The 15,154-nt window shown below is 41.1% G+C and overlaps 1 protein-coding gene across 7 annotated transcripts in view; it reads right to left on the bottom strand.

Moving 5' to 3' along the window:
- Positions 1-15,154, bottom strand: part of STON2 (stonin 2) — a 145,539-nt gene that overhangs the window by 13,557 nt on the left and 116,828 nt on the right. For all 7 annotated transcript variants that reach the window (XM_055303652.1, XM_055303650.1, XM_055303649.1 and 4 more), the window contains one exon: positions 680-2,521. In XM_055303652.1, coding sequence (XP_055159627.1) covers positions 680-2,521 — 1,842 coding nt within the window. The remainder of the gene's footprint in view (positions 1-679; positions 2,522-15,154) is intronic.

Raw genomic sequence — 15,154 nt, 5'->3', positions numbered from 1 at the left:
GCTATGAGCAAGCCAGCTAGGGCTGGTAAGCTTTCCTTCTTTGTTTAAATGAAACATACCTTCCTTTGCTTTTTGTCTGACAGAATTTCAGCCCTTTTGGACCTTCTGATCCTGGCTGGATCTTCAGTCTAATCAGAGGCCATTTCTCTTCTTCCCTATCCTCAAATCCCAACTCTGAGCCAGGGATGTTATGACTGACAGGTCTCACAGAGGAGGACTGGAATCATTAGTCTGACTCTTCAGCTCTATTGTATATATGACTGGCCATAAACTGGCCCTTTTACCTACACTCATGGCAGAGTGAGAAAGATGCCTCTCTGGAACCCAGAAGCTTTCTAGGATCTGGAAATAGCTTCCAGCACCACAGATAATACTTAAATGAGTCAGAAAAGAATACAAATTCATGAGGTGCCCTGCAAATCTGCTTAGCAGCTCAGCTGAGAGAAGAATAATGCATCGTTTTCTAGAAGTATGATAATAAGGGAGTGAGCAAAGGGGGTGAACTGGGTCATTGATGTTTGTTACTTACATTTTTGCTTCTCTGGTCCCAATTCTCCATTACCATATTTCTGTCACACGGCAAAAACCAGCACTTCGGAGAGGAACAGAATGTGGAACTTTGACCCCAGCTCTCGTGTAACCATGTGGCAGTTTTCACAGAAGAGAAACCTCTACCTACCTGAGTTTTTGTCAGGCAGTCGGTTTATCCTCCACACAATAGAGTTGAAGGCATGCTCGTACTTGGCAGTTCCCAGAGTTACTCTCATGACAGGCTCAGAGCCGGATATACTGGTTGAGCCAAAACTTGCCCCCCGGTTCACTTTGGCTTTTAAAGACTTTTCCCCCAGGACACTTTCCCTGCGGAAGTTTTTCACCCATTCGCTGGGCACAGGGTAACGAACCATCACATTCTCACAGGGGACCTGAGTGAGAGGGTCTCGGTTAGAGGAGAAGCCAGTTGACATCCTAAGCCAGCTCTGCACCTCCACCTCTGCCCCATTGATGCTTGCTGCCGTCCTGAGTGTGAAAGGCAGGGTCTTCTCCGCAAACACTGTCCTGAATCGCATGAGCTCAAACCGGCAGGCATCCAAAGGGTTGAACAGGATAACCCGTGAGTTGTTGAATACATCCTCATCCACACACCCATGAAAACGGCACTGATGGAGCTTGATCCATTTGGTGGTGGTAGTGGGCATGATGTCTTGCCGGGAAACTATCTCGTTCCCTTTGACGAGGACATCGTTGAGCCCCAAGCGGCACTCTGCGAGCCCAGACAGGAAACTCAGAATGTGGATCCGTGTCCAGACGTGATGCTGGAGGATCTGGTTGTCTACTTTGCTCACAATGCCAGAGAATTCATCCTTGACATCCACAGTAATCTCCTCTTCAAGGTAGTTCAAGCCCACTGTGCTCAAGTCCATGGACAACACTGGCAGATTCATGAGCCGGTCCTGAACGGCGCGGATGAAACTCAGAAAGTCATCATAGTTGGTGGTGCCCAGCTTAATCACCTGTTCCCTCTCTGCTGTGTGGGCCACAGCAGGTTTGGGCTGGTATTTCTTCTTCTCCTTGTAGGTGACACGGTCTATTCGCAAGCTGTGGATCCTGCCATTCTCGTCATAGTTTTGGAGGCGGGGTTCTGAAATTTCATGGCAGATCTCCAGCTTGAACTCACGGAATGGTTTCTCTAGTCCCTGCTCATAATACAGCTGCAGGTAACCACTGTCTGTCAGTTTGATGTAGATGGGTCCCCAGTGCCTAGATGACATGATGTTTTTCTTCTCAGGGATCCGTAGCATCATTGGCCACCCGTCCCTGGGCTGGGACAGTGCTGAACAAGGTGGGTGGTCATCTAGCTGAACCCAGGCTATCGGGTCATCATCTGGTAGTGTCTCACTGCCTAAACGATCAGGATCATCAATCTGGAGTTGTTTGAGTTTTTCAACAGCATCAGTGTGGGACTGGGTTTTGCTTGAGTCATCAAAACTGATGGCATCCTGGTAGATGACAATGAGAGAATCTCTTTGGCTCTTGCCTGTGGCACTGGAAATGGAATTATTTTGGGAGCGCCGCCTCTCCTGCTCCTCAAAGAAAGCAGTGAAAGGGTTGATAGGGGAGGGCTGGACATCCTGCAGAGTCTCATTCAGGAAAGGATTGGTTGCCCTCCAAGGTGGAGCTTCGGTTATGGAAGGTGGATGGTTTAAGGAAGAAATGTCCAGCTTCTGAACTTTGGAAAAGTTCATCAACGTGCTCCTGGGACGTTCCCTCTTCTTAAATGATCCAGTTGAGTCATAAGGTACATCTGGGATCACAGATGCGATAGGTGGCGGGTTTGGCTTCAGGGGAGAGGTGACTGGCGGCAAAGGGCAGCTGACCTCATTATCATCAAAAGTGACCCAGCTGGGGAAACGAGCAGAGGTCACTGGAGTGACAGAATGTCCGTTCATGGCTGGACTACTGGCCTGCCAGCTGATGGCCTCCATTTCTACCTCTTCATCGTCCTGCAGTGAGGAAGAACTGTCTAAAAGAGAAAGGAGAATATATGAGGGCTGCTATTCCGGGCCTCTTAGGAGTATGGGAAACTGAACGATGACTAGAATTTTATCTGGAACCCGGGAAATTCTAAAGCACCTCATTACCTGTGTCAAGTGCTAGTCTGGGCTCAAATCTCATAATTTTGTAATAAGCACGCCACAGGGGCCACACATCAAATAAATACACTAAGAATATACAAATGGGTCTCTGAATACAGAAGCACTGATAGGACCAAGGTCCCTTGCAGTTTTTTTTTTTAAGATTTTATTTATTCATCTCACACACACACGCACATACATACACAGAGGCAGGGACACAGGCAGAGGAAGAAGCAGGCCCCATGCAGGGAGCCCGATGTGGTACTCGATCCCGGGACTCCAGGATCATGCCCTGGGCCGATGGCAGGCGCTAAACCGCTGAGCCACCCAGGGATCCTCCCTTGCAGTTTAACTCTTATACATTCTCCCTTTGATAGAAGTTGTCCTTACCATGCTTAAAGTATGTATTCTTAATTTTTAGACACGGAAAACCACCTTCCACATAAAATTATATAAAGCTGATCTCATCTCATTGAACAAAACAAATTATATGTTCCAAGTGGTAATATGATTGCAAATAATGTAATTGGAGGGATTTTTGCCCAAATATGATCAATAAATATTAAAGATAAAATGTTAACACCCTTAAGATGAAATACGTTCAGACAAGTGGATAAGAAGACTACAAAAACTCTAATAGAAATAAATATAGACAAAGGACATATACAGATAGCTAAGGAGAGAGAAACTAAAAATGTCTAATAAGCATATGAAAAAAAAGTCCAGTCTCACTAGTAATTTTTATTTTTTTCTTTTTATTTTTTTTCTTCACTAGTAATTTTTTTAAAAATGTAAATTAAAAACAATCAGTGAAGATTTTTAAAGTTTTTAGTCTTCAGTAAGGGTAAAGGTACCATGCTATGAATAGTAAATAGACTGATAATGGGACTGTAAGTCATTATTAACTCTAAGTGGTTTGGCAATTTGTATTAAGGGTTTTGCAAATGTGCATAAACAATGACTTTGTAATTTTGCCCAAAGGAAATAAATCCAAGTTGTGTACCAAGTTTTGGGTAAATGTTAAGAAACTGAAGAACACAATAGAATAATACCCAGCCATTTAAATGTTCACAAGTAATGCAGTAACTTGAGAAAACACTCATAATATACTCTCTTCTTTTTTCTCTAAAATACTTTTCCATCTTGGGGCTTATTTATTTTATGGGGGATAAAAAAGGGTTATTTTAAATACTCCACCATTGCAGGGCCTTCAAAGAAGGAGATACAGGACTTGAGTTTCCATGTGGGGAAGATCCAAACTTTTCAGTTAGCATAAAGACCTTGTGTGTCTGCTGGGATTGTGGAAAGGGAGGGGGTGGGAGAGTGAAGCCTTTAGCAAAGAGTGGGTGTGACAAGGAATGGCACAGAAAACAAGTCTGTGTCTGGCGTACAGTAGATACTCAGTAAAAAGTTTATTGATTGAATAAGTGAGAAAAGAAACTTTGCATTGGAGCAGCTCTATTTTCTATGTCCCTGAGGAATGTGTATGGCCACCATTCCACCCATTGCTTCTACTGCCAGTAAAGTGCAACAAAGAGAAATGGATGCTCAGTGGTTGAGTTAATTAGTTGAGTTTTCTGATCACCTCACTCAACTTTCATGAATATCATATCCAACCAAACCAATTCAGCAATGCCACACATAATTTAAGTGGAATTGCATGTAGATGAGATGGTTGGCTTGTTATTCATTTTTCCAAACAAAGAGCAATTCCCTCTACTGAAAACGGTACCTTGAAAATGTAGGCTAAATATATGAGCAAGCATACACACATATCCACCCTCACCCTGAGTTAGGGACAAACAAGGCTAGGCAGGGTTAGGTAGGGGGCCATGGAAATTGGCTCACAAAAATCCCCAAAATGCTGAGGTGTAAGGAAACCAGAAATAAAGGAACAAGCCAGACCACCCTACCCTAGGTATGGGTGGGGAGGGTGTTTGTTATAACAGCTACTTGTGACCAACAAAGAATAACCAGATCCCAAAGAAGTAAGCCATTTAAGATGTTATCAATAGTCCTTACTCAATGGTAATGTCAATAGATATTGTCAAAAGGATTTAGGTTCCCTGATTAGACTCTCAATAAAAGACCAACCCTACAAGCTGTCAGTGGCAACTCTGTCAGGACCCCTCTCACTCCTGAGAGCTTTCTCTATATCTTTACTTAATAAACTTCTATCCCTTCACTCTCCTGTGTCCATGAGATTCATTCTTCAACTCTGTGAGACAAGAACCAAGCTCTCCCATATCAACCCCACAAATATAAGTAAAAAGGTGTTTTCTGTATGTACAGCAACCACAAAAGGACTTCAAAGCATTTTAAAATTAAGGATAAGACTTTCCTTCAAATTCATCATTAAGGGCAGCCCAGGGGACTTAGCGGTTTAGTGCCACCTTCAGCTGAGGGCTTGATCCTGGAGACCAGAGATCGAGTCCCACATCGGGCTCCCTGCATGGAGCCTGCTTCTCCCTCTGCCTGTGTCTCTGCCTCTGTCTCTCTCTCATGAGTAAATAAATAAAATCCTTAAAAAAAAAAATCATCATTAATCCACTTTTGTGGATGTAAGATTTTCTGGAAAATGAAGGGAAAAGGGTCAGTAAACAACCCAGGTTCGTAGGATTTATATTTTATTTTTTTTATCATTATCATTATCACTACTATTACTATTATTGTATCAAAGGCTAAAGGGAACAATGTGGCCCTAAGTAAAATATAATCACTTCCTTGGCACAGTAACTGATCCTCTCCAGACAACTTAAAAAGGAATGCGTCTCAAAACTCATCAATTTCTTATGAAGCTGCTCTAAGGAGCTTTTGTAAGGGTAGTGTTCCCACCCAAACAGACTGGTGCTGACCAAGCCCCCGTACCAGGGATATCCTTTTCGCCTTCGGGCTCATCACCACTCCCTAGTTTGAACAAGCCAAAGTCCTTTGATTTGGAGGGTGGTTTCTGCCAAAGCGGTTTATTCTTGCTGCCAAAGGATTCCCTTCTGTTGGGAATCTTGTTCCCAAAATAGCATTCTTCATTTTCCTTGATGAAGCCAAAACAGAAAGGGGGAGGGGGGGCTTTTTGTCTCCACTGAACATAATTTTTTTACAATAAATTCCTTTTTAAATGAAGTTATTTAAAATCACACCAAGTCCTAGAGAGCTTTGAAGCATCAGACTTAGAATACAATTTAAATGAAATTTCTTTAAATCTGGAGGGAAATTTTGTAATTAAATTAATTTCTAGAGATTCCACATTATCTTTGACAGCCGTTAAAAAGTATCAAAAGACTTTGTTACAAAATATTCTCTCTGTTGGCAGTTTCATCTCCCATGATTACAATCCGTTTTAAAAATACATCATTTGGGGCAGTAGTGGGACATAGGACAAATTTCTGGAAATTAGATTTTTTTTCTCCCCACCAAATCATTTATAAGGAAAAAATGTCTTAATAAAGATGCTTTTACAGAAGAAAATCAAAGTGGTCTCTAGTTCTCATGAAAATAAAGCATTTCTTGGGGTGAACCCAAGGACTGCCAAACACAACTTTTAAAAATAATCCTTTATTAACACTGACTTCCCTACTTGTAAGTTCTTAACTTTGCATCATTTATCATTGACTGAAAGACATTTTCAGTTGTTTTTGCAAAGATTAGGTAATATGTTTTCTGAGTCTCTCTTTTTTTTTTTAAGATTTTATTTATTTATTAATGAGAGACACAGAGAGAGAGAGAGGCAGAGACACAGGCAGAGGCAGAAGCAGGCTGCCATGCAGGAAGCCCGACATGGGACTTGATCCCGGGACTCCAGGATCATGCACTGGGCCGAAGGCAGGCACCAAACCGCAGAGCCACCCAGGGATCCCCTCTGAGCCTCTTTTTATTAAAACCTCTATATTATTCGAGACTTTCACATATAAAAAACAACAAATCTGTATGTAAAATTTCTGGGGGAAAATATTTGTATCATATATGACAAAAACTTGGTATCTTTTATGTAATATACAGTGTATTCTTAATAAAAATGATACACCCGGGGCACCTGGGTGGCTCAGGTCATGATCCCAGAGTCCTGAGATGGAATCCCACAGCAAGCTCTCTGCTCAGTGAGGAGTCGGCTTCTCCCTCCGCCTCTGCCCTTCTCCAATCCTCCCTGCTCTTGCTCTACTGTCTTTCAAGTTAAAAAAAAAAAAATTATTGAACAGAAAAATGATATAGCTTCACCAAAAAATTAAATAAAATAAAGTAGGGTAAGAAGCAGATAATTTGCTAATGAAGAAATAATGTGCAATAACTATTTGGAAAAAAGGTTTAACCTTATACACAATAAGTACAATTATCTCCGTATCAGAGAGACAAAAATTTAGAAAGAATAAGAATCATTATTTGTGACACAAGGGAATCTGCACTCTGATGGAAGTGTTCAAAAAATCTTTCTGAAGGGCAATCTGAAAAATTGTACGACAGTCTCAAAAAATATGATCCAAAAATTCTATTCACAGGAGTGTATTCAGAGGAAAGAAGAAGACAGGCATGCAAAGAGGATATAGCGGTATGTTTATCACAGTAATGTTTGTATCATAGAAAAATTGGAAACAAATGCCTGATAAGAAAGATTGGTTATATCAAGTATCATACCTCTAAAATGGAATCCCATGAAGCTATCACAATGCAATTGATGCATGTTATTCACATAGAAGCTGATCATGATATATATTATTGAGTGAATAGTAGCAAAAACCTACAATCTGGAATCAGACGGCCCTGGTTTCAATCCTGTACCTGCAGCTTATTAGCTAGGTGACTTTGGGCAAGCTGTTTATTTTCTCTGCAACTCAGTTTTCCCATATATGACATTAAGGAAGTATTAAATCCTGGGGCGCCTGGGTGGCTCAGTCAGTTAAGCATCTGCCTTCGGCTCAGGTCATGATCCCAGGGTCCTGGAATAGAGCCCCACATCAGGCTCCCTGCTGGGCGGGAGCCTGCTTCTGCTTCTCCCTCTCCCTCTCCCTCTCCCTCTGCCTGCTGTTCCTCCTGCTTGTGCTCGCTCTCGCTCTCTCTGTTAAATGCATAAATAAAATCTTAAAAAATAGAAAAGAAAATATTAAATCCTACCTGAAAGGGTTGTTGGGAAAACACAGATGTTAGAATTGTGCCTGGCAAGTAATAAATGTTCATTAGATGTCAGCTGCTATTACTACTAACAGAATGATACATCTTCATGATATAGAATATACATGTATTTAAAAGCTTTGGAATATAATATTTCATAAATATTTTGATGTGAAAACAGAGGTCTCCTGTGGGGTAAGAGGTGATTTAAAAAATATTAAATCTGTATTACGATAATGCTGTTTGCTTACAAAATAAATAATAGGTCAAAACACACCTTTAGCACTCTGATTAATTAACCTTGGAGAAACAAAACAGTTTAGCTGTAATCCATGTTGATAAAGCAGTAGTTAGATCTTTCCCATGACACTTAAGACTGATGTAGCTGATACCAGAAACAATGAAGGGCTGGGGATTGGGGGGAGTGGGGAGCCGGCAAATTTCTCTAGTAAGAAACAGGCTAAAACTAATTATCTTTAGAACAAAATTAACTATCATCCAGAATTCCATTTTATTGACTTATTAAGATAAAACCAAAGCCAAAAATCCAGCATAATTTTAATTACTATCTCTTCCACTTGCTACCTCCAAATTACTTTTATTATGAGTTGGGCTGCTGCCAAACAAAAGCCATGTATAAAAATCAGGCTCTCATTTGACACCACAGGGAGAACTGCTTAGTACTTGAGCTTCCTAATGTCTTTACGGATACAAACGAAAAAAGAAATGGTGGATTCTTTCAATGTCAGACCACAATCGACTTTAAGTTCCCCAACGATTAAATTAAATGATTACGAGGTAGTCAAAGTCACCAAATGAAGAAATAGTCAGAACTGTGGAGGAAGATTAAGTTTGAAAACAGAGATACTCTTGTCATCTTCTTTCCCCATTTGGTGACCTAATTTGTTCATTCAATGACAAATGCAAAAAACTTACTGAGCGCTATCCATTGGAATTTATTTGCAGTGGCAGGAACACATATTCTGAGATTTTTGCAGTTTTCTCAAGATGAGACAACAATCACTGTTACATAAGAGCATATACTTAAAACTGTAACCAGCCTCAGATGCACGGCAGGCCCTTACATATTTGTGGATTGTTCTGTAAAGTTGAAAAGAGGAACACAGGGACACCTGGGTGGCTCAGGGGTTTAGCGCCTGTCTTTGGCCCAGGGCATGATCCCGGAGTCCTGGGATCGAGTCCCACATCGGGCTCCCTGCAGGGAGCCTGCTTCTCCCTCTGCCTGTGTCTCTGCCTCTCTCTCTCTCTCTATGTGTGTGTGTGTCTCTCATGCATAAATAAATAAAATTAAATTAAAAATCTAAAAAAAAAAAAGTCCTACTTTTCATGTTCACTAACTCTGGTATTTGCTTAATGCCTGTTTGTTAAGCTAAAATCCAGTTAATTTTTCCCCCTGCCTTTGAGATTGGCAAGAGTTACCTTGACCTAAGGTTTTCAGGAGCATTGTTCCGTAGGGGAAAGAAGTTAACAAGGATTTACATCCCTTTATACAAAGAAGCCTTGAGGCATAAGGTCAGGTGATGTCATCCCCTGATGTGTGAATGTGTAAGGGTGAGAAAATAGTCCTCTGAACCTTATCAACGGAACTTCTAACTGAGATAAAAGAAGCTGAGACCTGCTTAGTCGTCACAATACACTGATAAAGAGAGCAGAGGGTTTGAGTCTATTCATCTGTCCTTAGCATTCTCCAGGAGACTGGATGCTTTCATGCTGGTCAGAGATATCCTCAAAGTAAAGAAGCCGATTCATTGAACTACCTCTTACTACTCTTTGACAGAATCCCTAGGAGGACATTGGACACTACATTCTAGTTTCTACCTCCCAACTCCCCCCTGTTTATCAAGATGAACTGACCCCACACACTTCCTCTCTTTTCTTCACAGTAAAGAAGCATCAGACTAAGTTTGATGACCGTCCCAGGAACTTGTAGTGTTCCTGATGAATCTGTTCTCTCTGGTTCTAAACTCTTGCTTCTGTTTTACCCCTGCCCACTTTGTTAGTACTCCACCTTTGGATCCCTGCTTTTGGCTTCTTCCTCTAACAACTAAACCTCCACTTAACTGGCTTACTGGTTCACTGGCTTAATATGCCTTTCTGATACCAGCTTCTCATGTTGTCTTAGATGAAGACTATTCTTCAACTCCCACTAGGGCAGAGATCTTACTGGAACACCTTGCAGTTGTCTGAGGAAACTTAACTCCAGTTCCCCAGCAGAGGTCATAGACGGGGAGCAGGGACAGATTCCAGTATCTGTAACAAATTGAAAAATCAACATTCTACTTTACAAATTAATCTCTTAAATTTTTATAGATTAGAGTGTATCAAAGACTTAACTCTCAGGCCTCTGAGAACCTGTGTTCTATTTATTCGTTATTGTCATAGCAAAAACAAAACAAAACAAAACAACAACCCTGTATTTCTCTCCCATCCTTGACTATTTGAATGCACCAAAGAGAGGTGAACAAAGAGGACTTTCTAGGGTCTAAGCCTTTTTGGATGTTTAATGAAGCTCTGTTTAATGGACCAAAAAATTCTTCTCTGGTGCGCCCTAAATAGACATTTTCCCAAGAAGACATACAAATGGCTACCCAGGGATGCCTGGGTAGCTCAGCTGGTTAATCATCTGACTTTGGCTCCTAACCTCAGAGTCCTGGTACAGAGCCCTATGTTGGGTGCCCCACTCAGCAGGAGTCTGCTTGAGATTCTCACTCTTCCTTTGTGCATCTCTCTGCTCATGCTCTTCCTTTCTCTCACAAGTAAGTAAAATATTAAAACAAAACAAAACAAAACAAATGGCCCACAGAAATGTGAAAAGATCTTCAGCATCACTGATCATCCGGAAAATGCAAATCAAAACCACAATGAGATATTTATCACCTTACACCAGTCAGAATGGCTAAAATAAAAAAAGACAAGAAATAAGTGTTGACAAGGATGTGGAGAAAAAACAACCGTCATGCACTGCTGCTGGGAATATAAACTGGGATAGCTACTGTAGCAAACAGTAAGGTGGCTCCTCAAAAAATTAAAAAATAAAAATACCATATGACTCATTAATTCCACTACTATTTACCCAAAGAAAGTGAAAACACTAATTTGAAAAGATACATACACCTCTATGCTTATTGTAATATTATATACATTAACTAAGATATGGAAGCAACCTAAGTGTCTATAGATAGAATACACACACACACACACACACACACACACACACAGAAATATTACACAGCCATAAGAAAGATGAGGTCGTATCATTTGCAATAACATGGATGGACCTAAGGCAGCCTGGGTGGCTCAGCGGTTTAGCGCCGCCTTCAGTCCAGGGTGTGATCCTGGAGACCGAAGATCAAGTCCCACATCAGGCTCCCTGCACGGAGCCTGCTTCTCCCTCTGCTTGTGTCTCTGCCTCTCTCTCTCTCTCTCTCTCTCTCTCTCTCTCTCTGTGTGTCTCATGAATAAATAAATAAAATCTAAAAAACAAAAACAAAAACAAAACCATGGATGGACCTAGAAAATATTATGGTAAGTAAAATAAGTAGGTTGAGAAAGACAAATACCATATGATTTTGCTCATATGTGGAATCTAAAAAACAAATGAAGAAACAAAAACAATCAGATCTGTAAATACAGAGAACAAACTGATAGTTGCTAGAGGGAAAGGAGGAGGTGGACAAAATGAATGAAGGGGAGTGAGACACACGGGCTTTCACTTATGAAATGAGCAAGTCACAAGAATAAAAAACCCAGGGGCGCCTGGGTGGCTCAGTCAGTTGGGCATTTGCCTTCAGCTCAGGTCATGATCCTGGGGTCATGGGATCGAGCCCCGTGTCAGGCTCTCTGTTAAGTGGGCAGCCTGCTTCTTGTTCTCCCTCTGCCTCTCTCCCTGCTTGTGCTCCCTTGCTCTCTCTCAAATAAATAAATAAAATCTTTTTAATAAAACAATAAAAAACACAGCATAGGGAATATATAGTTAAAGGTATTGTAGTAGTGTGTATAGTGAGAGATGGTAGCTACACTTGTGGTAAGCACAGCATAAGGTACAAAGAAGTTGAATCACCTGAAACTAACGTAACATTGTGTGTCAATTATACTCAAACAGAAATTCAAAAAAATAACAACTCATCTCTGGTGTGACGAGAGGTGGAAAAGGTTCTTTTGGCTCAGGAGCTTAAAAGAGAAGGAAAGGATCCAGAAGTTACTGTAAGGGAGAAGGCATGGGAGGGGCAAGGGAAAAGGTTCATCCTGTAAGTTGAGCAGTTTTTATATCCAGGAAGTACCAGAAGTGGGGACCAACACAAGGACTGCCTGCAGGACACTGGGACAGTGACCATGCCCTTACTGTGGCCAGGACAGATGACTCATCAGGACTGCCTGTCCCTCTGCCACAGTGCAAATCTCACCCATGTGTGGCCCCATATCCTTACTCACTATATTCTTCTGGCTATCACATTGAGAAGACACCCCAGCAACAACGCATTTGAGCCTTAGTGACAGGAACTGTTTCTCCAAGGCTAACTCTAAGTTCAGCAGGGAGCTGGGGACTCTTATACAGTATTACATTATGCTTGGGTACATGTGTGTTGGGGATGAAGAGAAGAGCGGGCATTCTGGCTGAGTCCGTAACAAGCCTGTCTTCCATGTGTTAACTTTAGTAGGCTATACTATAGCTTCCAGGGGGGAAATTCAAAAGGTCTACTGGTAGCAGGGGTAACATCAGCTGGTCTAAGATCATCCATAGAAAGGTTAAGGGCAATTTCCACTAGCTGAGAAGATCTCTATCGATGATTCCCTTTCACCTATATTGCCCAAAGCTCATTATTTTTTATATGGACTTTCCAGCAATGACAATAAAAAAATAACCAACAGCTCCTGTATGCAGTGAGCTGCTTCTTTTCAATTGAATTTGGAGTTGGTAATTTGATTTCATTTCAGTACTTATCCAGCTCCCGTTTAGTTACCAAGATCAAAGGAGACATTCTATATATATATATATATATTTTTTTTTTTTTTTTTGAGAGAGAGAGAGAGTGAGTGTGTAGAAAAATATACCTGCAGGGTGGGGAGAAGGGTAGGGGAAGGAGTAGAGAATCTTAAGCAGGCTCCATGTTCACTGTGGAGCCCAATATAAGGCTCGATCTCTGGACCCTGAGATCATGACCTGAGCTGAAATTCAGCATCAGATGCTTAACTGAGGCACCAAGGTGCCCCAGGAGACTGATTGATAGTAGATGAAATTTATGAACTGTAAACATATCAAGATAATTTCTTAGAAAAATAGGAGAGCAACTAATTTCTAGCACGACAATAGATTTATCCTTGCTGGTAGAGATCTATTTGTATTTCTGAACATCTCAAATTTTTCAGAAGCCCTCATGAGGTAGATCATTTGCAGGCAAACAGTGAAATGCTATTTGCAGATGGTTCACACACTTGGTACTTTTCCTAACTTGCTACAAGCATCCACACTGTCTGGTATATGTACACCAGTGTCTCCTGGGTGGACACAAGGCTAATAAGGGAAAAGCTAGTTTAAAAGTGGTTTGTACTAACAATGGATTGAATTCCTGGCTTCGTGCTGGTCTCTACTCCCTGTTTTGTGCCACTGTAGGCTGTGGAGTCAGATCAACCTGGCTCTGCCATCATAAAACGATGAGATCTTGGGCACCTTACTTCACCCTCTCTAAACTTCAGGATTTCTCAACTCTCACAGCAAATAATAACAGGACCCATTTCATAGGGTTGTGAGGGTAAATAAGATCATGAATGGACACTGAGTTTAACTGGCCCACAACTCAATAAATGTTACCTATCACAATAAAAATGTGTAAATGTTATTTCAGAATTCTCAAGGAAGCAAAAGAAGAGGGAAGAAAGGGGAGAGAGAGAATGCCTTTGAAGTTGTATTATTAATGTGATGGAGATTGAAGAAGGAAAACAGGAAGAAAAATGAAGGAAGGGAAAGGGGGATGGAGAAGGAAGGAGAAATGTCTCAGGTTATGATTCCATGAATCCAAATCTTTCCATAATTATTGCATAGATAAATCCCCAAAGGCTTGGGGATTATAAGAGATATGAGGGTCCGCATTCACGGTCATTGTGACTACAACAAAGCAGCACTAGTCTATCACATAAGGAAAGTGTTAAGTCTTGAGCACACTCTGGTCAAGACAGAACATCTAATTCTCTGTTATCCCTCTGATACTAAGAATTGCCTATGTAATTGCTGGGTAGGTCTAAGATGTTTTTCTATTCCAGACAAGTAGTCCTCAAAGTGGGGGAATGCACCCAAGGGGGTTCACAGAATGATCCACTGGGGTGTGGGAAGAAAAATATCAGAACTTCTAATTTTGTTCACTTCTTAACCCATCCTTTAAACATTTCTAATTTTTGTTTATATGTTATAAAACACTAAAACACCTAGTATGTTCATAACTTATAAATTCATAATATTATTTACACACACAAATATTAGAGGCTCATGATCAAATCTTTGGAGAAACATGACTAAACATTTGGAGAAAAGTGGTATAGTACATTAGGCATGTTTCAAACATCATAACTTCACATATACAAAAAGATATCACTTCTTCCTCTCTTTTGTAAAAATGGGCTATTATTTTTTTTTAATTTTTATTTATTATTATTTATGATAGTCACAGAGAGAGAAAGAGAGAGAGGCAGAGACATAGGCAGAGGGAGAAGCAGGCTACATGCACGGGAGCCCGACGTGGGACTCGATCCCGGGTCTCCAGGATCGCGCCCTGGGCCAAAGGCAGGCGCCAAACCGGTGCGCCACCCAGGGATCCCAAAATGGGCTATTATAACCATAAAAAATGATCTTGTTGTCAGTCCAAAGGGAGAAGTATTTTCCAAGTAAGAAGAAATCTGGGTCGCCTAGGTGGCTCAGTTGGTTAAGCATCTGCCTTCGGCTCAGGTCATGATCTCAGGGTCCTGGGATCAAGCCCCATGTCAGGCTCTCTGCTCAGCCAGGAGTCTACTTCTCTCTCTCCCTCTGCTGCTCTCGTAATGCTCACTCTCTCTCTCAAGTAAATAAAATCTTAAAAAAAGAAGAAGAAAGAAGAAGAAGAAATCTATTATTCCCTTAAACTCTCCTGTTACTTGGGCAATAATTCAATCTGAAATGCCCCAGCTCCCCTGTGGTCTGCTAATGACCTATCTGAGGCTTTCCCCGTTGCCTAGAAGCTAGCTAAATATGACTTCATTACCACTCCTTAATTTCTAGAAAGTTTTAAGACCATTCTTCCAATTTTGCAGAAATTATGAAATTAACCTAAATAAATAACTGTCAGAGTTGCTGCCAGGGCCAAGAACTGTGTGACCTCAGTTTAAGGCAACCAGTCTTCATTTCCCTATTTTCTTGGTGGCCAGTGAATATG

The sequence above is a fragment of the Nyctereutes procyonoides genome, unplaced genomic scaffold, assembly GCF_905146905.1.
Source record: "Nyctereutes procyonoides isolate TBG_1078 unplaced genomic scaffold, NYPRO_anot_genome, whole genome shotgun sequence".
NCBI classification, from domain to species: Eukaryota; Metazoa; Chordata; class Mammalia; order Carnivora; family Canidae; genus Nyctereutes; species Nyctereutes procyonoides.
The sequence above is the reverse complement of the archived record's forward strand: the minus strand, read 5'-3'. Positions and strand labels throughout refer to the sequence as shown.